Source organism: Anomaloglossus baeobatrachus, chromosome 4 (assembly GCF_048569485.1).
Source record: "Anomaloglossus baeobatrachus isolate aAnoBae1 chromosome 4, aAnoBae1.hap1, whole genome shotgun sequence".
NCBI lineage: Eukaryota > Metazoa > Chordata > Amphibia > Anura > Aromobatidae > Anomaloglossus > Anomaloglossus baeobatrachus.
In genome coordinates, this window is record NC_134356.1 from 434,212,790 (window position 1) to 434,237,033 (window position 24,244).

Consider the following 24,244-nt stretch of genomic DNA (forward strand, 5'->3'; position numbering starts at 1 on the left):
TCCGTTGTAAGACGGATTACGACGGAATCCAGAACCATAGACATCCATTACAAGCTTGACGGATGACGATGGATTCCTGTGCGGCGCATTAATTTTGACGGCCAGAAAAAGGTTACATTCTGCGTTGCTCGCGCCCGGCGGTCAGTAAAAATACGACTGACTGCGGCGCAGCGGATGCAACGCAAGGTCATCAGTCGCAATCCACCACTAATACAAGTCTATGGGACACAACGGAATCCGCTAAACGGATGCCGTTGTTTACCATAGCCGCGGATTGTGACTGATACATTTTAACGGAAATGTGAACCTAGCCTAAGGAATACAGTTATCCACCGCCTTCACCTGCTATATCAGAAATGAAAAGCCACAATTTAATGGGTTGTCCAGATTCTAAAGAAAATATAAAATAAAATGATCTACAAACACTAAAAATTAAAGGGATATTCCCATCTTCAAGATCCTATCTCAATATGTAATAGGTGTAATATTAATAATAATATCAAATATCTCCAATTAGAAATGTAGTATAGTTCTACTGTTTCACTCTGTCATTTACCTCATGTGCAGGGCATTGCAGGACCTTAAGTATCCATGGTTATGACCACTAGCAACTGTCTGACACTATATGTGTAGTCATAACTAAGGATACCTAAGGTCCTGCAATGCCCTGCACATGAGGTAAGAGACAGTGAATCAGAAGAAGTATACTACATTTCTAATTGGAGGTGTTTGATAATAATAATATTATTATTACTACACCAGCTACATGTTGGGATAGGATCTTGGAGATGGGAATACTCCTTTAGGCCCTGTGCACACTAGAAAAAGGATTTCTCTCAAAAAATTTCTTGAGAGTCTGAAAGATTAGCGCACTTGTGGTCAAAAAACGCACCGAAAAATGCATGAGTTTTTACCGCATTTTTGATGCGTTTTTTCCGCAGGTTGGTCCCTGCGGGTTTTTTTACCATTATCTATGGCAAAAAACACAGGTACCTGTAGAAAAGAAGTGACATGCACATTCTTTTTCTCAAGAAATTCTGCAGAAAGAATGTTCTTGAGAAAAAAAATGCAGTGTGCGCACAGCTATTCTTTTTTCCATAGGTTTTGCTGGGGAATGTCTGCAGAAAGATTACAACCATATTCTCAAGAAATTTCTGCAGCAAAAACGCAAAAAACGTGGGTAAAAATGCAGTGTGTGAACAAGGCCTTAAGTAAGAAAAACACTGCTCACCTTACCCATCCACTGATTCTGTGATATCACCTGTCAATCTCAGCCACTGATTGACTGCAGTGGTCAAATGCCGACAGCAGGTCAACGAAGACCAGCTTGGACAACTGGGGCGTCACGATCCAATTGGGGGAATACAAGAGGTGAATAGTGTTTTTTGTGAACCCAGACAAGCCTTGATTAAATATTTGTACCCAGCAACAATACGTTGTTTTTCTTTTACAAGCAGAATTTATCAAATACAAAAAATACAGGTTTGAGGGGTTTTCCAACTTTAGGAAGATGCCAGCAGATATTTAGGATAGCCTGTATTCTGCTTGTAGAGCAGTTATGATGGGCTGAATTGTGGGCTCACGGAGCTCATCTATTAGCCTCACATGTGGTGTGACTCTTCATAAACTCATTAGTTGTACTTCTATGAGACTGAGAACATGTGATCAGGCAGGATACAGTGTCCTAAAGACGCAGCATACGGAGGATGGAGGGGTATCACCACACCAAGTAGAACGCACCGAGAATTCACTCTCATTGTCTATTTCAATGTCGTTCTCCTCGGCCTCAATCTCTCTCGTTAACTGCTCTTCTTCCGCTATAGCACTGGCTATGGCCTCTTCATTGGCTTTCTCCAGACGATCAGCAAGTTCTTCTTTTTTGGCAAGAACCTCTGCCATGGACTGTGAGGAAAAAATAGCACAAACAGTGAAATCAGAACCATCATAAGGAAGGAATGTACAGGTAAAAACAGTTTTTGTGGTCCTTTCTTAATGCTAGGGAGACATGTACAAGCGATGATTTTGCCCCCTCTCTTCCGGTACTTCCAGGATTTGGATATCCTCATTATCATCATGGAGCGCACAGAGCACAATGACCGCCCCTTTATCAGTTACCCTATACTACTCAGCTTGGGTGATGTGTCTCCACATCATCACACCCTTCAATGGCACCTACACCGTGAGCACACAGCACCAGAGCCATTACACAGTCACATAAACTGCAAAGGCGGCAGCAAAGCAGAACATCAATGACACGATCACACAATCTCAGCAAAGATTCATAGAACCTACAAGCAACGTTCTCCAGCACATGCAGGGGCATAGGACACAGCCACACATGCCACATGAATGTCATGCACTGTGCTATACAAAAGCGTATATACCTATGAATACACACAAAGGAAGACAGCGTATTCTCAGTGTAGGACTCCTCACAAAACCTCTATTCTGGAAAGCATTAAAGGGGATATCCACTACTGGGACAATCCCTTCTCATTCCCCTTGTTCACCCCCATAAAATTAAATAAGTGTATACTCACCTCTGGTGCAGTCGCGGTTCCACCAATGTCTAAAGTCGCGCTGTTATGACACATGAGCCCTGCGACCAATCAGCACCCGGCGTCTGTCTCCCCGCCTTCGGATGTTTGAGCAGGATGTGAGTGATGCGCTGACTTCCTGCCCAAATGTTCGAAGCTGAGGTGAAGGAAGCCAGCACTGATTGGTCGCAGGGCCCGCGTGTCATAACAATGTCAAGTGGGCCTCAGGAATGCGGCTTTAGACAATGCTGGAACCGCGGGCGCACTGGAGATGAATAAAGGCTTATTTATTTTTACAGAAGTAAACAAGGGGAATCAAAATGGGTGGTCCAAGTAGTGGACAACCCCTTTAAGCTACAATTATTAAAGGGAATCTGTCACCAGGTATTAGTCATCTGAAAGCAACATAATGTAACGACAGAGACCCTGATTCAAGGGATATCTCAATTACTGGGCTGCTTGCAGTAAATATAATAAAAAATTAGTATTTTTATCAAGAGGAGACTATCACTAGAAGACTAGTAAACCTGTTGCCATGTAGTTCTCTATGTTCGTGAGCTCTGTAAAACCCCGCCATCACCACTGCTTGGCAGCTTTCTGCCTATGCACAGTATACACAGAAAGCTGTCAATTAGTGGTATAGGCGGAGTTATACAGAGGTCAGCATTCAGAGAACTGGAAGTGATTTTACCAAAACTGTAGTAAGCAGCTCAATATATCATACATCACTGGAATCAGGCTCTCTGTCCCTACGTCACACTCCTCTCAGATGAGTTAGCAAAAACCTGGTAACAGATTTTTTTTTTTTTTTTAAAAACATGCCAGCGATTTCACAATTCACTTTTTTACTTCGTTTAAATTACGACATCTGTAGATTTTTTTTTTATCATCAGGAATGTGGAGTCTAAGTCGGTAAAGAAACCAATAAATGTTCAAAATGAAAATATTAATTATTAGTATTATTTAACTATTTTTAAAAGCCTAACTTCATGAATATCTAAAGGAAGGTAAAGGATAGCCTTCCCGCAGTAAATTAGGTAATTAATAGTGATGTGGGTGCTCGGATGTGTCGTGGATGAAACAACGACAATGCACAGGCTCGCTTCACTGTATGATGTCAGGCACCGCAGGGAGAGACAGTCATAGTTTCTGAATGGCTCTCACTGGGGTTAAAGGAGCGTTTTCAGACGTAGTGTGACCAAAATAAAACAACCCGCCATCCCTCCTGCTGGATATGCTCTGTTTATGGCTGGCTGTATGTAGACGGAAGGCTATGTGCCAATCATTCACTTTCCATTATACTTATTACTCGTGTTGAGGTTGTCCAACCAGCCCCAATCGAGTAGCGAGCATTTTAGTTCTCGCCCATCACTATTAATTAACAATTATACATCATATCTTCAAAGTGGATGTATCATCAGATTTAAGAAAATAACCTGCATCCATTAATAAATATATCTCTTAGACCTGATGAGGATAGTGTACTCACTCTGAAAATCTGTAACATTTTGTGTACGCTTTCCAGCCGAATATTAAAATAAGAATTTTATGATTCCATATCTTGCTGTAAAATGTTTAATATCAGGAATACACAGCTATTGTTACATCGATTCTTCAATGTAAAGCTACCAGTCTCATCTGGTCTACGCGTATATAGTGAAATCTTAAGGCAGATTCGCATTAAGAAAGAGCCAAAGTGTTAAAACCTAGAAGAGTCAGAAGTTTAGCTACGAGAGCCAAAGCCATGCTTTTCAGCTTCTTAATAAGAATATATAGCGCGTGTGTTTCTATGCCACAGCCATAATTCACATTGGCTGCAAGTAAAATGACACACATTGCTATTTAATAATCTGAGAGCTAGGATATGTCTGTGACTATGTGGAATGAAGAATGATCACCGGCTAAAATACTGTCCATCCCAAGAAACCGATATTGCTGAGAAAAATTAGCTAAAAAATAACATTATTTTAGAATTTAGAGTTGAGTGAAACGATTTGTAGGACCCGGTCCAGTGGCCACGACAGAAGCCAAAGGCAGTCACACCAGAGCACTGCGGACTTCCTATCTGGACATCTGGGTGCCTCTTCTGACTGGTAGGGCCGGCACAATGTTATGGTCAGAAGAGGCGCTCAGGATGCCGGCGGGTACTAGGACATTCACAGTGCTCTGATCCGGCCAGAGACCACCCACAGGGCCGCTGGAGAAAGGTCCGGTGAACAGTTTTGTTCAATGTTCCACTAAGAAATCTGCAAAACATGCGATTGCATAAAGTAAAAAGAAAGATGGGCACACAATGACACAATGCACCAAAGACAAGGAAGGTTTTTAAGTTCTTTGTTAGCCTTTCTTTTTATACATCTGTTACTACAATGAGAAGAAGTTACCTGTTCTGAACAAGTACACCAGGAGAAGAAACATAAGAAGAAGACAATGTTAGGTGACATAATCTAGCCAGAAATCACCAATCCTCCATCCAACCACACAATCACATCCTACACATGTCGATACACCTTTCATCCACTGTCAGCAAGCTCCGGAATCACTCCGCAGTCCGATCACACGTTCTGACGCTAACTGCTCACACTTCACTGCGCTACAATTGCTTCAAGGAGGCTTAAGGCCCCGTTACACGATACGATTTATCTAACGATATGTCGGCGGGGTCACGGATTCCGTGATGCACATCTGGCATTGTTAGCGACATCGTTGCATGTGACACCTACGAGCGACTCCAAATGATCGCAAATAGGTTGAAAAACGTTGATCGTTGACACGTTGTTCAGTTTCAAAATATTGTTCGTCGTTTGGAACGCAGCAGACATATTGGTACGTTTGACACCCTGCCAACGATGAACAACATGCACACGACTGCCTTGGTCAAACAATATATCGCTGAACGATGTTGCGTCGTTTGTGAGATCCTTACGTGTGACCGCTAATAAACTACCTATGAGCGATCTCGGCAAATCGTAACTACGATCTGGGCGTGTCACATCGCTAATGAGATTGTCAGATAAATCGTAGCGTGTAACGGGGCCTTTAGTGTATGGTAGATAACCGCTGCATGTTTTTGTCATGTTTTATGTGCGTTCTTACTTGCGTTGTTGACCTATTCTTTTGAATGGCTGAAAAAAATCTGCAAAAAGGTAATAAGGTTAAAAATATAAGCCGGAGAGGGAGGAATGTGGGCATGAGATTTCAGAAATCTCATTGATAATGCCGGTATTGTAAAGAGCTGTGCACATTATACACCAAGTTTAGAGCACAAAAACCAAGTGTGAATATACCCTTAGGCGTCAAACATCAATGATCAGGGACTAGCAACATGCCAATGGCACTTCTTTGGCAACCTGTTGGGTTCCTGAAGACTAAAGCTGACCACAAGTGATGAGCGATCACTAACATGCTCAGGTACTTGTAACAAGCAGTTGGATACTAGGATGGGAGTGACTCGGGTACCTGAGTTTAATGGAAGTAAATGGGGAACTCAAGCAGTTTTCTGGAAAATTACCAAAAAAATGCTTGAATCCCCCACTGATTTCCATTATACTCGGGTACATGAGTCGCTTTCACCTGAGCGACCAGCTGCTTGTTAGGAGTACCGAGCACTCGACCATGATAGTGCTCGCTCATCACTACTGACCACACAATTACATCAATCATGTCTGTCAGTGATTTCCTCCTTTAAGGAACAATGTATCAGATATGGGGATATAAAATTTAGTGCCTATCTATTTCCGAAAGCTGTAGTTTCATAAATCACATAAAAATTCTGCACAATCTGTAAAAATGGACTAAATAGGTGAGACCCGCTGGCCACTCAGCATTTCCCATCACAGCCTTTTTATCTCAATCAGTCTCATTCAGTACATCACGTTTTATGGATTTATTCCACACACAGCTACAGCTCCTTTAAAAAAAAAAAAATAAAAAAGATGAAATGTCCTTACCAATTTTCCAGCACTCACGTTTGAAAGGTCCAGATCACTACTGCTTCCTCCCCCTGCAGAGATTGCAGTGCAAGTGACCTCAGACTTTCGCATCTTGGACAATGGGTCCAGAAACACCACCGGGATGTCCAGACAGGGCAGCGATGGGGCCGTCTGTGGTGTAAACGTTCCTGTGCTCTTCAATTCCTCTAACGCCTTGTGGACAGTAAACTAAAAAGAAAAATGATAGTATAAAGTCACAACGCTACATGTTCCCCATGTCGTTTCGTTATGGTATTATTGTTTACTCATGGCAGAATTTTCAAATCTTAACTTTTTTTACCCATTTTACGTATAATACAATTATTCTTTACATTAAATTAAAAACACATCCATATAGCAAAAAGATGAAAAGCAAAAAGTGCAATAGGTTCTCATCTGATAGAGGACAGCGAGGTGCAGGGAACTGCTCAAGTAAAATTGTCACAAAGGTTTAAAAAAAACTTTTTAAAGACTTCATCATCAGGGCATAGTAACATACAAAGGTCCTTTATATGTCGTTATATCCTGAAGAATAAGTATAAACACTTAAAATAACCTTTTTCTACTCCCCTTTTATGTATCCCTGTCTACTTGTTCTTTTTAAAATTAATATTTTAGACAATGACAAGAAAGCATACTGCCAAACTGGTTACAAAGTGGTATAAGGATAACAAAGTTAATGTTTTGGAGTGGCCATCACAAAACCCTGATCTCAATACTACTGAAAATTTATGGGCAAAGCTGAAAAAGCTGGTGCGAGCAAGGCGACCTACAAACATGACTCAGTTGCACCAGTTCTGTTAGGAGGAATGGGCCCAAATTCATACCAACAATCGTGAAAAGATTGTGGAAGGATATCCAAAACGTTTGACCCAAGTCATACAGTTTATCCCCTTCACTTCTGGGCGAATTCCAGTTTGGTTTTTTTTACTCCCCTCTTTTCCAAGAGATGTAACTTTTTTAGTTTTCCGTCAATCTTGCCATATGAGGGCTTGTTTTTTGTGGGCAGAGATATACTTTTAAATGAAACCATAAGATTTACCATATAGTGTACTGAAAATCGGCAAATAAAATTCCAAGTACAAAAAAATTGCAAAAAAGTTATTTCATGATTATTTTTGGGATATTTTATTCACCATTTTCGTTATATGGTACAACTGATGTGTGGGTGTGATGCCTGAGATCAGTACGAGTTCGTAGACACCAAACATATATAGGTTTACTTTTATCTAAGGGGTTAAAAAAAATTTGAAATTTGGCCATAAAAAGTGGCGCACTTTTGTGCCATTTTTCGCGACCTGTAGTATTCTCATTTTTTGGAATCTGGAGCTCAGTGACGGCTTATATTTTGCATCTTAAGCTGACGTTTAAAACTGTATCATTTTGCGCAGAGGCTATGTTTTAACCCCCTGTTATTGCATTTTCCACAAAATTTGTGACGACCAAACAACGTAATTTTGGTGTTTTGAATTTTTTTGCTGCTACGCCGTTTATCAATCAGGTTAATTGATTTTAGATTTTGATAGATCGGGCGTTTCTGAACGTGGCGATACCAAATGTTTGTATATTTTTTAAATTTTTAACCTTTACTTTTCAATGAGGTGAATGGAGGGTGATTTGAACTTTTAGGTTTTTTTATTTATTTTTTTTAAAATGTAATTTTTTTTTTTATTTTACTAGGCTCCCTTGGGGGCTATAAGGATCAGCAGTCTGAGTTCTCTTGATCACAGCTGCACATCACAAATGCCAGGACAAATGCTCATCTCTTGTAACAGTGGCTGCTCTGTCGATTGTAACAGGAAGTGAGTCATAATAGCACAGGAGTCATCACATGACCCTGTGCTATCACGGCAATCATTGGCTCCCCGTGATCACGTCACGGGGCTTACGATGGCAGCGTTGTAAGCATTTAAATCACGCTGTCACGATTTAAGGGGTTAACAGGCGCAGGTGGATCTTAGATCCACCTATGCCTGCGAAGCACACGTCTGCTGTACAAATCAGCAGACATGTGCGGGGATCGCCGCAGGCTCACCGCAGCAACCGGCGGTGATTATCCCTTCACTTCATGATTTAGGATGTACGGGTACGTCCTTGGTGGTGAAGGAGTTAAGGGCAATGTTACCAAATACTAATGAAATGTATGTAAACTTTTGACTTTGCAGACATTAATAAAAATGCCTTAAAACATTCTCTCTCTCATTATTCTGGCATTTGGCAAATATAAAATAAATTTGATTCCTAATTGGCCTAAAACGGGAAGAGTTTATTCTGATTTCATGCCAGATAGTGAGAAAAACATGCAGATGTGTCTTTATATAATGTATGTAAACTTCTGGTGTCAACTGTATAGCTGTTTATAAAAAAAAAAAGTCCAACAGTATCTTTACATGTTCAGTCCATTCTTCCATTACTGATAAATCAGCATTTGAATTGATATGCAAATGAGCCTGTAGATATGAAACCTCCGTCACTACAGCTCTATTCCCAAACTTCCCTGATGTGTCAATACAAAGAATCAATAATAAAGAATAAACTTCAGCTTTATGCCATGGAAAACAAAAAGTGCAAAGACAAATCTAAGATATCTCCTCTTCTGTTGTCTATACCACATAACTCAAATAAAGGGAACAGGTTTCCTGTAAGTGCCTAGAGGAGTTACTACATCTGTATATCATAACCCTCTCTAAGTGAGGACCTGCCTGACGATCGGCAAAACGTGGCATGTCCATCAGCTGCAGCCCCCAAATGCACCTTTTCCCCATCAAAGGGCGCACTGTGTCCTTCATAGCAGGAGGCATCTTCTGCAGCGCTTCTTTGCTCTGGGTAATAAAAGGGCTCCTAAGCAGTGGCTATTCAATTACAGCACATAAAATGGGGATGCCCTGATGGGATATCCACTTTAAAGGGAATCAATAAGCAGATTTTTGCAATTCCGTCTGAGAGCAGCATCAGAGACCAAAGACCCGGATTCTAGCCTTGTGTCACTTACCCGCCTACTCTCTGTCATTTTGATAAAATCTCTGCTTTATCAGCTACAGATCTACCAGTTCTCTGAATGCTGAGCTCTGTATAACCCGCCAACACCACTGATTGGCAGCTTTCTGTGTAGCTGTGCATAGCCATAAAGCTGCAATCAGAGGTGGATGCAGGGTTGTACAGAGCTCACAAACATGGAGAACTACATACTGTAGCTGCAGGTTTATTAGTCTTATGAGAATTGTCTTGTCCTGATATAAAATAAATATAAAATCAAATCTGTGTTTTTATCTACTACAAGGAGGAGTTATCCATGAAAACAGGGTCTCTGTCTCTAAATTACGCTGCTCTCAGATTAAGTGACAAAAACCTGGTCACAAATTCCTTTAAGTTACAGGGTAAAGAATGCTACCACATCCTATACAGGGGAAACTAGAGATAGTTCCCTAAGAATTTAATAACTTAACTGTAAGGGGTACTTTGCACACTGCAACATCGCAAGCCGATTGTAGCGATGCCGAGCGCGATAGTCCCCGCCCCCGTCGCAGATGCGATATCTTGTGATAGCTGCTGTAGCGAACATTATCGCTACGGCAGCTTCACATGCACTTACCTGCCCTGCGACAATCGCTCTGGCCGGCGACCCGCCTCCTTCCTAAGGGGGCTGGTCGTGCGGCGTCACAGCGACGTCACACGGCAGGATGCCAATAGAAGCGGAGGGGGCGGAGATGAGCGGGACGTAAACATCCTGCCCACCTCCTTCCTTCCACCGTGTTTGACAAAAAAAAAGCAGTAAAAATGCATGCATTTTCGATGCGTTTTTGTTGCGTTTTAGTCAGTGCATTTATTAAAGGAGAAATTAAATATGATAGGATAGGATAATTGATAGATAGAAAGAACATATAGAAAGAACATATAGAATAGATAATTAGAAAAAACACATTGAATAGATAGAAAGAAATAACAGAATAGCTTGATGGAGGGATAGCTAGCTTGGAGAGCTGTTTTTTTTATTTTTTTGGTAAAAAAAATGACGTGGGGATCCCCCCATTTTTCATACCCAACCCTCAGCTGTCTGCTGTATCTTGGCTGCTTATGAAAAATAGAGGGGATCCCATGCTTTTTTTTAATTATTTGATTTCTTTAAATTAAAAAAAAAAAAAAATACGTGGGCCCCCCATTTTTCTAAAACCAACGAAGGTGCAGCAGACAACTGGGGGCTAATATTATTAGGGTGGCAAGGCCCATCGTTATTTGGCCCTTTCCAGCCTAACAACAGCAGCTCACAGCCGCCCCAGAAGTGACGCATCCATAAAATGCACCAATTGTGGCGCTGGACCCAGCTCTTTCCGTTGCCCTGGTGCGGTGGCAATCAGGGTAATAAGGATAAAATGGCAGCCCACAGCAGCCACTAAGTCCTAGATTAGTGATGGTAGTCGTCTTTGAGACCTCGCCCCATCACTAATCTGTAAGTGAAAGTAGATAAACACATACACCCCCAAAATCCTTTATTTGGAATAAAATACAAGAAACACTGTCTTTCCCCACTTTATTAACCCCTTAACAACCCTGCAGGTGCAAACTAATCCACACGAGGTCCCAGCTCTGCTACATCCCTGTCCTGTCACAGTGAGCTCTACAGAGCATGACTGTCCGCTGACAGCAGAGCCTCGCGATGAGTATGAACTCACCTGAACCTCTGACATCAGTGCCGCAACACAGGCAATAGTAAGGTGCCCGCAGTTGTGACGTCAAAGGTTCACCCCAGTTCATTCTCAACGCGCGGCTCTGTTGCTGTGTCAGGCCTGATTTGCGGTCACAGGTGAAGGACTCCAGCTGTGACCGGAAATCACCTGAGTGACGGCACCACAGATCGCGCAGCTCACTTCAGTCACTCGGGTGACTTGTTGTCACAGGTGGAGTGACAGTGAATATGAGATAAGCCTAATGAGTGGCCGGCACTTTCAGAAGCAGGAAAGGCCGCGGGAGCAGTGTGACAGCCGTGCCGCAACGGTGATCGGTGACTATGAAGCGAAGACAGAGAGAGAGAGAGAAAATGGAGAAAAGTTAGTGACCTGCGTTTTTGTTATCAAGAACAGATCCAAAATGCAACCAAAATGCAGTGCAAATGCACAGCTAAACATTTTGGTTGCGTTTTGACATGCTGCTTTTTTTTAGGGAATGATTTTGTCAAATATTTGTCAAATAAAACACCGCTGAAAAAAAGCAACATGTGCATGGAATTTCTGATTTATCATAGACTTTGCTGGGAAAGCAAAACGCATGCATTTTGTCAATGACACAGTGCAGTTTAAAACGCAACCAAAACGCAAGAAAAAATGCAATGTGCGCACATGGCATAACAATTATCACTTCTGTCTTGCGACATTGGGTTAGAAAGCTGAAATCTATCAACTAAAAAAAATGCTATTAACCTGCAGGTATGGGATTAATCTGCAGGTCAATAGCCTTCTAAAGCTGCCCAGCGCCAACAGCCCTGCTGCAGGAGGAAACTAACTTTATTCCTCCCAGTAGTCTCAGGCTTTCAGTCATTGGCATAGTGCAAGAGCAGGTTCAGACGCCGCTCAGGACATAGTGAGTGAATCCAGCGCTGACTGAGAGCCAGCATGAAGTGCAATACCTGTGCAATGGCATTGCAACATGCTCCGGTCACATGACCGCATGTAACCGGAGGTTGTCGTGATGCCATTGTACTGTATTGCACTGTACTGGAGTGTGCTGAATCCGGCGAAATGCTGGATGTGTGAAAGCACCCTTAGATCTAACTATCGGTTACAGCCGCTCAATAGCAGTGACTGAAACTGCGCTGTTACCACCCCTATGACTGAAAGCCCGAAGCTGCTGGCAGGAATAAAGTTCATGTCCTCCTGGCAGCAGGGCTCTCTGTACTTTGCACTGACGAGGGGCAAGCACCCCGAAACACCGTGTCTGCAAATTGGGATTCTGATCTGGCTTATATATCCTGAGTCATATTGCAAAGGATTGTTGAAAATCCACTTGTGACTTTTAGGATCGCTACTTCCAATAGGTGGCGCTGTGCTAGAGTTTGTCTCCTTTACTGGAGAGACAATTTGAATATTTCCCAGAGGGGCATTGCAGCTATAAGTCCCCTTACCTGGCAGCCAGACTGGCTTGCAAAGTCTCCTTAAGGAGAATAGTGTTCCCCCGTGGTCCCCACATAGCTTTCTCATGAGCCAGATCAGACACCCCCATACTTTGCACTGACGAGGGGCAAGCACCCCGAAACACCGTGTCTGCAAATTGGGATTCTGATCTGGCTTATATATCCTGAGTCATATTGCAAAGGATTGTTGAAAATCCACTTGTGACTTTTAGGATCGCTACTTCCAATAGGTGGCGCTGTGCTAGAGTTTGTCTCCTTTACTGGAAAGACAATTTGTACTGGTGCTGGGCAGCTTCAGAACACTATTAACCTGCAGATTAACCCCTTATCTGCAGGATGAAGGGAATTTTGTTTACTTACCGTAAATTCCTTTTCTTCTAGCTCCAATTGGGAGACCCAGACACTTGGGTGTATAGCTATGCCTCCGGAGGCCACACAAAGTATTACACTAAAAGTGTAAAGCCCCTCCCCTTCTGCCTATACACCCCCCGTGCATCACGGGCTCCTCAGTTTTGGTGCAAAAGCAAGAAGGAGGAAAAAATTATAAATTGGTTTAAAGTAAATTCAATCCGAAGGAATATCGGAGAACTGAAACCATTCAACATGAACAACATGTGTACACAAAGAACAACAGCCCGAAGGGAACAGGGGCGGGTGCTGGGTCTCCCAATTGGAGCTAGAAGAAAAGGAATTTACGGTAAGTAAACAAAATTCCCTTCTTCTTTGTCGCTCCATTGGGAGACCCAGACACTTGGGACGTCCAAAAGCAGTCCCTGGGTGGGTAAATAATACCTCATAATAGAGCCGTAAACGGCTCCGTCCTACAGGTGGGCAACCGCCGCCTGAAGGACTCGCCTACCTAGGCTGGCATCTGCCGAAGCATAGGTATGCACCTGATAGTGTTTCGTGAAAGTGTGCAGGCTCGACCAGGTAGCCGCCTGACACACCTGCTGAGCCGTAGCCTGGTGCCGCAAGGCCCAGGACGCCCCCACGGCTCTGGTAGAATGGGCCTTCAGCCCTGAGGGAACCGGAAGCCCCGAGGAACGATAAGCTTCGAGAATTGGTTCCTTGATCCACCGAGCCAGGGTTGATTTGGAAGCTTGTGACCCTTTATGCTGGCCAGCGACAAGGACAAAGAGTGCATCCGAGCGGCGCAGGGGCGCCGTACGAGAAATGTAGAATCTGAGTGCTCTCACCAGATCTAACAAGTGCAAATCCTTTTCACATTGGTGAACTGGATGAGGACAAAAAGAGGGTAAGGAGATATCCTGATTGAGATGAAAGGGGGATACCACCTTAGGGAGAAATTCCGGAACCGGACGCAGAACCACCTTGTCCTGGTGAAACACCAGGAAAGGGGCTTTGCACGACAACGCTGCTAGCTCAGACACTCTCCGAAGTGAAGTGACTGCAACTAGGAAGACCACTTTCTGCGAAAGGCGTGAGAGAGAAATATCCCTCATTGGCTCGAACGGTGGTTTCTGAAGAGCCATCAGCACCCTGTTCAGATCCCAGGGTTCTAACGGATGCTTGTAAGGAGGGACGATGTGACAAACCCCCTGCAGGAACGTGCGTACCTGTGGAAGTCTGGCTAGGCGCTTCTGAAAAAACACAGAGAGCGCAGAGACTTGTCCCTTAAGGGAGCCGAGCGACAAACCCTTTTCCAATCCGGATTGAAGGAAGGAAAGAAAAGTGGGCAAGGCAAATGGCCAGGGAGTAAAACCCTGAGCAGAGCACCACGACAGGAAAATCTTCCACGTCCTGTGGTAGATCTTGGCGGACGTTGGTTTCCTAGCCTGTCTCATAGTGGCAATGACCTCTTGGGATAACCCTGAAGACGCTAGGATCCAGGACTCAATGGCCACACAGTCAGGTTGAGGGCCGCAGAATTCAGATGGAAAAACGGCCCTTGAGACAGCAAGTCTGGTCGGTCTGGTAGTGCCAACGGTTGGCCGACCGTGAGATGCCACAGATCCGGGTACCACGACCTCCTCGGCCAGTCTGGAGCGACGAGGATAGCGCGGCGGCAGTCGGCCCTGATCTTGCGTAACACTCTGGGCAACAGTGCTAGAGGAGGAAACACATAAGGGAGTTGAAACTGCGACCAATCCTGAACTAAGGCGTCTGCCGCCAGAGCTCTGTGATCTTGAGACCGTGCCATGAATGTCGGGACCTTGTTGTTGTGCCGGGATGCCATTAGGTCGACGTCCGGCATGCCCCAGCGGCAACAGATCTCCTGAAACACGTCCGGGTGAAGGGACCATTCCCCTGCGTACATGCCCTGGCGACTGAGAAAGTCTGCTTCCCAGTTTTCTACGCCCGGGATGTGAACTGCGGATATGGTGGAGGCTGTGGCTTCCACCCACAGCAGAATCCGCCGGACTTCCTGGAAGGCTTGCCGACTGCGTGTCCTGCCTTGGTGATTGATGTATGCCACCGCTGTGGAGTTGTCCGACTGAATTCGGATCTGTTTGCCTTCCAGCCACGGCTGGAACGCCTTTAGGGCAAGATACACCGCCCTTATCTCCAGAACATTGATCTGAAGGGAGGACTCTGTCTGAGTCCAAATACCCTGAGCCCTGTGGTGGAGAAAGACCGCTCCCCACCCTGACAGGCTCGCGTCCGTCGTGACCACCGCCCAGGATGGGGGCAGGAAGGATTTCCCCTTCGACAGAGAAGTGGGGAGAAGCCACCACTGAAGGGAAGCCTTGGCTGCCCGCGAAAGGGAGACGTTCCTGTCGAGGGACGTCGACTTCCTGTCCCATTTGCGGAGAATGTCCCATTGAAGTGGGCGCAGATGAAACTGCGCAAAAGGAACTGCCTCCATTGCTGCCACCATCTTCCCTAGGAAGTGCATGAGGCGCCTCAGGGGGTGTGACTGGCCTTGAAGGAGAGATTGCACCCCTGTCTGTAGTGAACGCTGTTTGTTCAGCGGAAGCTTCACTATCGCTGAGAGAGTATGAAACTCCATGCCAAGATATGTCAGTGATTGGACCGGTGTCAGATTCGACTTTGGAAAATTGATGATCCACCCGAAACTCTGGAGAGTCTCCAGAGCGATGTTCAGGCTGTGTTGGCATGCCACTTGAGAGGGTGCCTTGACAAGCAGATCGTCTAAATAAGGGATCACCGAGTGTCCCTGAGAGTGTAGGATTGCCACCACTGTTGCCATAACCTTGGTGAAGACCCGTGGGGCTGTCGCCAGGCCAAAAGGCAGTGCCACGAACTGAAGGTGTTCGTCCCCTATGGCGAAACGCAGGAAGCGCTGATGCTCTGGTGCAATCGGTACGTGGAGATAAGCATCTTTGATGTCGATTGATGCTAGGAAGTCTCCTTGGGACATTGAGGCGATGACGGAGCGGAGCGATTCCATCCGGAACCGCCTGGTTTTCACATGCTTGTTGAGCAGTTTTAGGTCCAGAACAGGACGGAAGGATCCGTCCTTTTTTGGCACCACGAACAAGTTGGAGTAAAAACCGTGACCCCGTTGCTGAGGAGGAACAGGGATCACCACTCCTTCCGCCTTCAGAGTGCACACCGCCTGCAGAAGAGCATCGGCTCTTTCGGGGGGCGGAGATGTTCTGAAGAAACGAGTCGGAGGACGAGAGCTGAACTCTATCCTGTAACCTTGAGATAGAATGTCTCTCACCCATCGGTCTTTTACCTGTGGCAGCCAGGCGTCGCAAAAGCGGGAGAGCCTGCCACCGACCGAGGATGCGGTTTGAGGAGGCCGAAAGTCATGAGGAGGCCGCTTTGGGAGCGGTTCCTCCGGCGGTCTTTTTAGGACGTGACTTAGACCGCCATGAATCGGAGTTCCTCTGATCTTTCTGAGGCCTTTTGGACGAGGAGAATTGAGACCTGCCCGCGGTCCGAAAGGACCGAAACCTCGATTGTACCTTCCGTGGTTGAGGTCTGTTTGGTTTGGACTGGGGTAAGGATGAGTCCTTTCCCTTGGATTGTTTAATGATTTCATCCAATCGCTCACCAAACAAGCGGTCGCCAGACAATGGCAAACCGGTTAAGAACTTTTTGGAAGCAGAGTCTGCCTTCCATTCACGTAGCCACATGGCCCTGCGGACTACCACCGAATTGGCGGATGCTACCGCCGTACGGCTCGCAGAGTCCAGGATAGCATTAATGGCGTAGGACGCAAACGCCGACGCCTGAGAGGTTAAGGACACCACTTGCGGTGCAGATGTATGTGTGACTGTATTAATCTGCGCCTGACAAGCTGAGATAGCTTGGAGTGCCCATACGGCTGCGAATGCTGGAGCAAAAGACGCGCCGATAGCTTCATAGATGGATTTCAACCATAGTTCCATCTGTCTGTCAGTGGCATCTTTGAGCGAAGCCCCATCTTCCACTGCAACTATGGATCTAGCCGCCAGTCTGGTGATTGGAGGATCCACCTTAGGACACTGAGTCCAGCCCTTGACAACATCAGGGGGGAAGGGATAACGTGTATCCTTAAGGCGCTTGGAAAAACGCTTGTCTGGACAGTCTCGGTTTTTCTGGACTGCCTCTCTGAAGTCAGAGTGATCCAGAAACGTACTCAATGTACGCTTGGGAAACCTGAAACGGAATTTCTCCTGAGAAGCTGACTCCTCAATTGTAGGAGCTGGGGGAGAAATATCCAACACCTGATTGATGGTCGCTATAAGGTCATTCACTATGGCGTCACCTTCAGGTGTATCTAGGTTGAGAGCGGCCTCAGGATCAGAATCCTGATCTGTTACCTCCGCTTCATCCTCCAGAGAGTCCTGCTGAGACCCTGAACAGTGTGATGAGGTGGAGGGAATTTCCCAGCGACCCCGCTTGGGCGGCCTGGGACTGCGGTCCGTGTCAGAGACCTCACCCTGGGACCTATGGGTCACCCCAGGGGCACTTTGCTGTTCCAATTGAGGGGGACCAGGGGTCAAAGATTGAACAGTGCCCGGGGCCTGAATCACTGGTCTGGACTGTAAGGCTTCTAGTATTTTAGCAGACCATTTATCCATACTCTCAGACAGTTTGTCAGCAAAAGCTGCAAACTCCGTCCCTGTCACCTGGATAGCAGTGGTAGCAGGTGGTTCCACCTGGGCCACCAGTAGCAGAGGCTCCGGCTGAGTAAGTGCCACAGGGGCCGAGCATTGCACACAATGAGGGTCAGTGGAACCTGCCGGTAGTATGGCTGCACATGAGGTACAGGTTGCAAAGTACGCCTGTGCTTTGGCACCCTTGCTTTTTGCGGACGACATGCTGTTGTCTCCTCTGAGAACAATCCAGGAGGGTATATAGCCAAAAATCAACAGAGCGACCGTACAGTGCAAATGTATAGCCTATAAGCCTATATATATATATGTACACTTCGGTACTCAGTGGGGCCAGCACCACAGGTGCTGCTTACCGACCGCTCAGAGCGGTTGTGTGATCACCAGATTCCCTGCCTGGGTCTCCCTGTGTTGTCTCTCCTCTCCAGCGTCTGAATCGCTGACAGGAATGGCTGCCGGCGTTCTGTGGGGAGGAGGGGACCGTGGGCGTGCCCAAGAAAGTGCGGGAATCTAGTGCCCCAGTGTACTGAGTGAGGGGGGAGGAGGATACTATGTATGCTCCAGCCCTCAGCGCTGACGATGTGTGCAGCGTCCCGCCCTTCCCCTGACTGGCAGGCCTGTGGGCGGGAATATGCGATACAAGGCCGCAGAAGCCGGGGACTAAAGTTATAAGCGCGGCCGGCAATAAGCGCGGCCGCGCGGTAGTCCCCGGCGCACTAACACACCCAGCAGTGCTGCAATGTGTATGGCACAAGCGCTCCATGCGCGGTCCCCACGGGGACACAGAGTACCTCACAGTAGCAGGGCCTTGTCCCTGACGATACCCAGCTCCTATCCTGCAGATTCCCAGGGGCTGCGGAGGGAGCACGGTCCCAGTGCCTGGAGACCGATCCGGTCCCACTTCACCCAGAGCCCATTAAGGGATGGGGAAGGAAAACAGCATGTGGCTCCTGCCTGTGTACCCGCAATGGGTACCTCAACCTTAACAACACCGCCGACAAAGTGGGGTGAGAAGGGAGCATGCTGGGGACCCTGTTATGGGCCCTCTTTTCTTCCATCTGACCTAGTCAGCAGCTGCTGCTGACTAAGCTGTGGAGCTATGCGTGGATGTCAGCCTCCTTCGCACAAAGCATAAAAACTGAGGAGCCCGTGATGCACGGGGGGTGTATAGGCAGAAGGGGAGGGGCTTTACACTTTTAGTGTAATAATTTGTGTGGCCTCCGGAGGCATAGCTATACACCCAAGTGTCTGGGTCTCCCAATGGAGCGACAAAGAAAATAGTGTTTTATTTATTTTCATGGCAGGCTCCCTTTCATGTACTTTGCAAAAATGAAATAATAGACTATAGTATTTGATATTATCAAAAAATAATAAAAACAAATCGAATGATTCCTGGTCACAGTACAATAGATCAACAAAGGCCAAAAGGGACACTGGTCGTGTTCATAGAGTACTAAAGGCACATGCTGTGCACGCTAGGTGAAGGCCATTAACATGATGTGACCAGAGCCAATAACGCTGAAATCTTTACAGCCATTTTTCTTACTAGTCAATGAAACCCTGCACTGATTGTATATCAAGCTAGTCCTGACTTATATACTGGGGTGAAGTATTAAATCAGAAAACCACAAGGATTTTGGATTTCCTTTTTTGTAGGTCTGCAAACAATGAACAGTTCATATAGCCCCCTAGAACACAGCTCTTGTGCCAAATCCTATTTCTTCACTGAAGGTTTAACCTGCTTACAGCAAATATCTTCAGCGGTTTGGGAAGTTTTCCGGAGCAAACCTTGGAATGACATGAAGGATTTTCAATCCTATTACTCATTGAGACTGTGCCAAAGATTGTGCCCTGTAATCCCTAGGATGTTCTCTGCTTCTGTGCCTCCGCCGGTGACGACTTCCTGGAAAAACATGTTTTATACAATGATATCATTCACCTGAAGTCTTCTCTTCACTATCTCACTGGGTCACAGATACTTGTCAGTACAGGCCTATTATCTGACCCATAGCAGAATTAACGCACACAAGGCTTACTTACTCATCTCAAAAACACATATGGCTTTTATCATCAGGCTATATTCACATGCAGTGTTTTTCCTGCATTTTTTTCTGCAGCCAAAAGCTGCTCTATTGGCAGTAAAAATGCTGAGTACTGAATGCACATTTTTCGGTATTTTCTTGGTGCAGATTAGATGTGTGCTATGTGTGAAATACATGATTAAAGGAAATCTGTCAGCAGGTTTTTGCTACCTCATCTGACAGCAGCATGATGTAGGCAAGGAGATTCTGAATCCAACGATTTATCACTTAGATGACTGGCTGCAGCCATTTTGACACAATCAGACTTTTTAGATTTAACCATCTAGCAGAGCTGATAGAGCTGTCCCCGCCCACACCAGGCTCTCTATAGAGATTGTACATTGACAGTGAGGAGCCAATCATAGCGGGGGGAGGGGTTGGGGGGGTGCTGGACTGCTCTGTGTGTGACATTGTAATCCAGCAATGATAAGGTTCCTGCTGCTTAAAAAAAATAGCAAATAAACAACAGATTGCACCTTGAAAAGATAGGCATTCCTGAATTCTGTTTTAACCCTTGCAGCAAGCTGTCTTGAGATTACATAGCAAAAACCTGATGACAGGTATCCTTTAATAAAATTAGTGACTCTGCAAGTATGTGATCACGTTACTAATAGATAGGTGCGGCCTTGCTCAATGCAACTGTACCGAGCGAGGCTGGATATAGCTATTCAGAATGTGGCCGGAAGTGTGCAAATCACATACAGTTACATGAGAGTTTGGTCCCAGTACCTGCAGTGGAGTCCTCACAGCATGCATGGTGCGCTATCTAAGGATTCACAAGTCTGCAGTCACATATACTGACTACAGACTTGGAGTCTAAGGCCGGACAACCCCTTTAAGATTTTGTTCACATAAAATGAGAAAAACTCATGTAAATAAAAAAAATATAGTAAAACTAATAAACCTTGTCCAAATTGATGTATTTTGGGGTACATTTATTAGGTTACTTGACAGTTGATACATGTTGCCTGATACACGGACAGCATATGTATCAGGCCATGGCTGTACGATTTCAGTCATGTACAGAGAAGGAAAAAAGTATTTGATCCCTTGCTGATTTTGTAAGGTTGCCCACTGACAAAGAAATGAATAGTCTATAATTTTAAGGGTAAGTTCATTTTAACAGAGAATATCCAAAATAAAATCCAGAAAATCATATTGTATAAATTATATCAATTTATTTGCATTTTGCAGAGAAAAAAAGTATTTGATCCCCTACCAACCATTAAGAGTTCTGGCTCCTACAGACAACGTAAGACGCTTCTTATCTGCATTGAAGACAGGTGTCTTAAATTGTCACCTGAATAAAGACTCCTGTCCACAGACTCAATTATTCAGACTAACCTCTACAGCATGGGCAAGACCAAAGAGCTTTCTAAGGATGTCAGAGACAAGATCATAGACAAAAAAGACTGACTGCACTCACCAAACTGACATGTGAACAGGTGCATAACTACATAAAATACAAAAAAAGACAGTTACGAGATATGCCGTGAAGGGGCAACTGGGCAGATATACAAATGGCCATTTATATATGTTAAATATCTCATTTTTTTAAGATTTTCCTTAGCAGTAATGCAGGTCCATGTTTACACATTCATGGTTTCCATACTTTAGCATTATCAGAGTGCAAACTGTCTTTTTTTTGTATTTTAGGGACAAGATCATAGACCCGCACAAGGCTGGAATGGGCTACAAAACCATAAGTAAGACACTGGGTGAGAAGGAGACAACTGTTGGTGCAATAGTTAGAAAATGGAAGAAATACAAAATAAGAGTCAATTGACATCTATCTGGGGCTCCATGCAAAATCTCACCTCGTGGGGTAATCCAGGATCATGAAGAAGATCAGCCTAAGGCTACTTTCACACATCCGGCTTGAGCCGTACGGCTCAATCCGGCTGTGAAACCTATGCAACGGATGCGGTGAAAACACCGCATCCTTTGCATAAGTTTTTACAAGCGGCCCGTCCGTTTTTTTCCGGTTGCGGCACGCTACTGAGCATGCGCAGTGGAAGAAACCGCATGCGGCGGCCGGATGCGTTTTTTCCGCATCGTGCCGCATCCGGCGTCCATAGGCATGCATTGAAAAATGCGCCGCAGCGGCCGGATGCGGCGCGATGCGTTTTTTTTTGCCGGAGCAAAAAACGTTCCAGGCAACGTTCCATCCGGCTGCGGCATCGGCTAAATCTGCCGCATGCGGCAAAAACCGGACCGAACGCAAGCCCATGCAGCACAATACGGCACTAATGTAAGTCTATGCGAAAAAAAAACCGCAACCGGCGGCAAAAAAAAAACGGTTGCGGTTTTTCTGCAGAGCGCCGTATTGTGCCGCAGAGCAAAAACCGAATGTGTGAAAGTAGCCTAAGACTACACTAGGGGAACTTATTAATGATCTCAGGGCAGCTGGGATCACTGTCACCAAGAAAACCATTGGTAACACATTATACCATAATGGATTAAAATCCTGCAGTGCCAGCAAAGTCCCACTGTTCCAAGAAGGCACATGTGCAGCCTGCCCATCTGAAGTTTGCCAATAAACACCTGGATGATTCTGAGAGTGACTGGGAGAAGGTCCTGAGGTCAGATGAGACAAAAATTGAGCTCTTTGGCCTTAACTCAACTTGCCGTGTTTGGAGGAAAAGAAATGCTGCCTATGACCCAAAGAACACCATCCCTACTGTCAAGCATGGAGATGAAAACATTATGTTTTGGGGGTGTTTCTCTGCTAAGGACATACGACTACTTCATCAATAGGACAAAGAATGGAGCCATGTACTGTAAAATCCTACAACCTCCTTCCCTCCGCCAGGACATTAAAAATTGGTCATGGCTGGGTTTTCCAGCATGACAATGACCCAAAACATACAGCCAAAGCAACAAAGGAGTGGTTCAAAAAGAAGCACATTAAGGTCATGAAGTGGCCTAGCCAGTCTCCAGACCTTAATCACATAGAAAACTTATGGAAGGAGCTGAATCTCTGAGTTGCCAAACGACAGCCGCAAACTATTAATGACTAAGAGATGATCTGCACAGAGAAGTGGATTAAAATTCCTCCTGACAAGTGCGCAAACCTCATCATCAACTACAAAAACGTCTGACTGCTGTGCTTGCCAACAAGGGTTAAGTCTTGTTTGCCAGAGGGATCAAATATTTATTTCTTTCTGCAAAATGCAAATATTTTTATATAATTTATACAATGTGATATTTTGGATTTTATTTTGGATACTAGAAATGGGCCTGATGCTATCGCATCGGGAGTGCGGTTAAATGAACATCTGTCTATGCTTAGTGGTGCTGACAGGAGCAGTGGACATGTGTCACAGTGTTTGCACTTTCCAATATATCTCGGCCACGCCTCCTTACTGCTCCATGACATCGCAAATGTGTAACACCAACACCTCATTATACCTGGATGTGGTATGGGTAGCACAATGTTAGACTGGGAACAGAACTGTGCTTACTCAGCCCACAATTTGGGTTCTGCCTGCACTGTTGTCCCTGGTTACCATGGCTATGATGTGGGCGCGAACTGCGGCTGCGCAACTGACAGTGCCGCAGTGCATTGTGGGAAACGGTTACATCCGCAACTGGCAATTATGAATGTAGAGACTCTATCTCTCAATGTTAAAATTAAGCTACCCTTAACATTATAGGCTATTCATGTCTTCGTCAGTGGGCATACTTACAAAATCAGCAAGGGATTAAATAATTATTTCCTTCACTGGATGTTTAACACTGCTGTGTTTCAGAGCAAACTACCACCGAGGACCAAGCTGCAATGTAGACTAGTCAGACAGGCGGGTCCCAGACGACTGCTCCCCGCCTGCTGCCCTGGATAGACAGGTCTCTCCATACATAAGCAAGCAAGGTGAGACCTGACACTCCAGGGAAGCAGGTGGGGGGAGATGTCACGGGGGACCCGCTTCTTCGACTAGTCTACAGTGCAGCTTGGTCCCTGGTGGCTATGAAAGGGACTCTAACCAGGTTAATGCTCCACCATCTGAGAGCAGCACAATGACAGAGACAGAGACCCTGATTCCAGCAAGGTGTCACTTACAAAGCTGTTTGCTGTCATATTGATAAAATCAATGTTTTCTCTGCTGCAGATCTAGAAGTTATACAGAGCTCATTAATACGCTGGACTACCTGCAGTAGGACAAGTAGTCCTCTAGTGATAATCTACTGCTGATTAATCAGTGATTTTATCAAAACTACATTAAGCAGTAGTAATTGACACATTGCTGGAATCAGAATCTCTGCCCCTACGTTATGCCACAGTGTTTCAGAGTTAACCATATATGGCTGAAATCCTATAGCCACAATCTGATGCATGCTGCCCAATTCTCTGCCAGATTTCTGCTGTCATGTTCCCTTTAAGCCACAACGGTAAATATGTGATGGCCTTCATTGAGCTCAAAGTTGCTATGTCAATATATTTGCAGCAAATGATCATGTTATGGGGCTATGGGTGAAGTTCACCATACACATTAGATGGCTG

General features: G+C 45.3%; 1 protein-coding gene across 2 annotated transcripts in view; it reads right to left on the reverse strand.

Annotated features, from left to right (window-relative positions):
* The window catches only part of SCAPER (S-phase cyclin A associated protein in the ER), a 542,550-nt gene that overhangs the window by 379,469 nt on the left and 138,837 nt on the right, over positions 1-24,244 (reverse strand). The window contains exons 9-10 of one of the 2 annotated variants that reach the window (XM_075345474.1): positions 6,506-6,697; positions 1,741-1,902 (exon numbers count right to left, since the gene is read on the reverse strand). In XM_075345474.1, the coding sequence (XP_075201589.1) occupies positions 1,741-1,902; positions 6,506-6,697 (354 nt within the window). Of the gene's footprint in view, positions 1-1,740; positions 1,903-6,487; positions 6,698-24,244 lie in introns of both variants that reach the window. The other variant, XM_075345473.1, reaches the window with a different exon arrangement.